The sequence below is a fragment of the Myotis davidii genome, unplaced genomic scaffold (assembly GCF_000327345.1).
Source record: "Myotis davidii unplaced genomic scaffold, ASM32734v1 scaffold425, whole genome shotgun sequence".
Lineage (NCBI taxonomy): Eukaryota > Metazoa > Chordata > Mammalia > Chiroptera > Vespertilionidae > Myotis > Myotis davidii.
The window spans coordinates 4,477,900-4,479,059 of NW_006296413.1; the positions used below are offsets into that span (position 1 = coordinate 4,477,900).

The window sequence follows — 1,160 nt, forward strand, 5'->3', positions numbered from 1 at the left end:
ACAGCTGCCTGGGAGCTGAGGCGGGGGAAAGGGGCAGGGGACCGTGGGCAGTGGGCAGGGATCGGGGGGGGGACGGGCACCCAGCCACCACCCACCTGCAGGCGACTACTGCACTCCTGCGCCTGCTGGCTCTGCAGCAGCAGCTCCTGGGCGCGCCCCTGCAGGCTTCCCAGCTGCCCCTCTAGGAGCTGCAGCTGCCCCTGCAGAGCCGTCTTCTCAGCCACCAGCACTGCATTCTGCTTGGCACAGAGGGGAGTTAGTGGCCAGGCCACTGCCCGCCTCAGCCCCCGAGCCCACCACCGTCCACCACTCACACTGCGCTCCACCTCGACGAGCCGCCCGCTCTGGGCCTCCGGGGTCTTCGGCTCAGCGCGCTCCTTGGGCTCCAGCGCCACAGGGCCCTGGCGCAGCTGCAAGGAGAGGCCCCGGGAGGTCACGCAGGGGAGTGGCAGTGCATGGTGATGGCACAGGGACCTCAACAGTGGACCCTGGCCCACCGCCCCGCACTCCTGTCCCGCAGCCCCATCACTCTCATCCTGCCCTTGTCGCCTTCTCTCGGTGCTACAGCTCGTGCCTGGCCCTGCTGCTCCTTCTGCAGGTCCCACTCTTCCTCTGAGCCCCAGTTTCAACATCACTTTCTCCAGAAAGCCTCCCCTGACCAACCCCACACGTGCCAGCGAGGCAGTCTGCTGGCTGCCCACTGGCCCCTGGCACCACCTGCGATCGTCACCTGTTTTCCTGCCTCTGTGCCAGGTGAACTGTGAGCTCCCTTGCACATGGCAGCCTGACACTGGGCTCCACCACACCCCTGTGCTGAGCGCTGAGCCCACACACTGCAGGGGCGTCAGAAATAACGACCGACTTAGGACGACAGCAGCAATTGAGCTCACTAGGCAGTAGCGGGAGGCGGGGAGCCAAGCGGGAAAGACACAGCAGTTATCTCAGAACAAAGCCCCCGGTGCTGCCCCTTTGAGGAAGGGGGAGACGAGGCCCCAGAAGACCACCGGCCGTGGCAGAGTCAGCCTGACTCTCAGCACAGTGCTCCTTCCAACAGGCCCCCGAAGGAGTCACAAGGGAGCAACTGGCCAGGAACCAAGGGGCAAGACCAGAGGGGCCTCGGGAGGGACAGGAGCCCATGCGCCTGGCACATCTGCATGCAG

At 65.9% G+C, this 1,160-nt stretch overlaps 1 protein-coding gene across 1 annotated transcript in view; it reads right to left on the reverse strand.

Annotated features, from left to right (window-relative positions):
* Window positions 1-1,160, reverse strand: part of CCDC88B (coiled-coil domain containing 88B) — a 15,425-nt gene that overhangs the window by 4,850 nt on the left and 9,415 nt on the right. Inside the window, 2 exon segments of the mRNA XM_015568980.1 lie at window positions 96-236; window positions 315-410. Coding sequence (XP_015424466.1) covers window positions 96-236; window positions 315-410 — 237 coding nt within the window.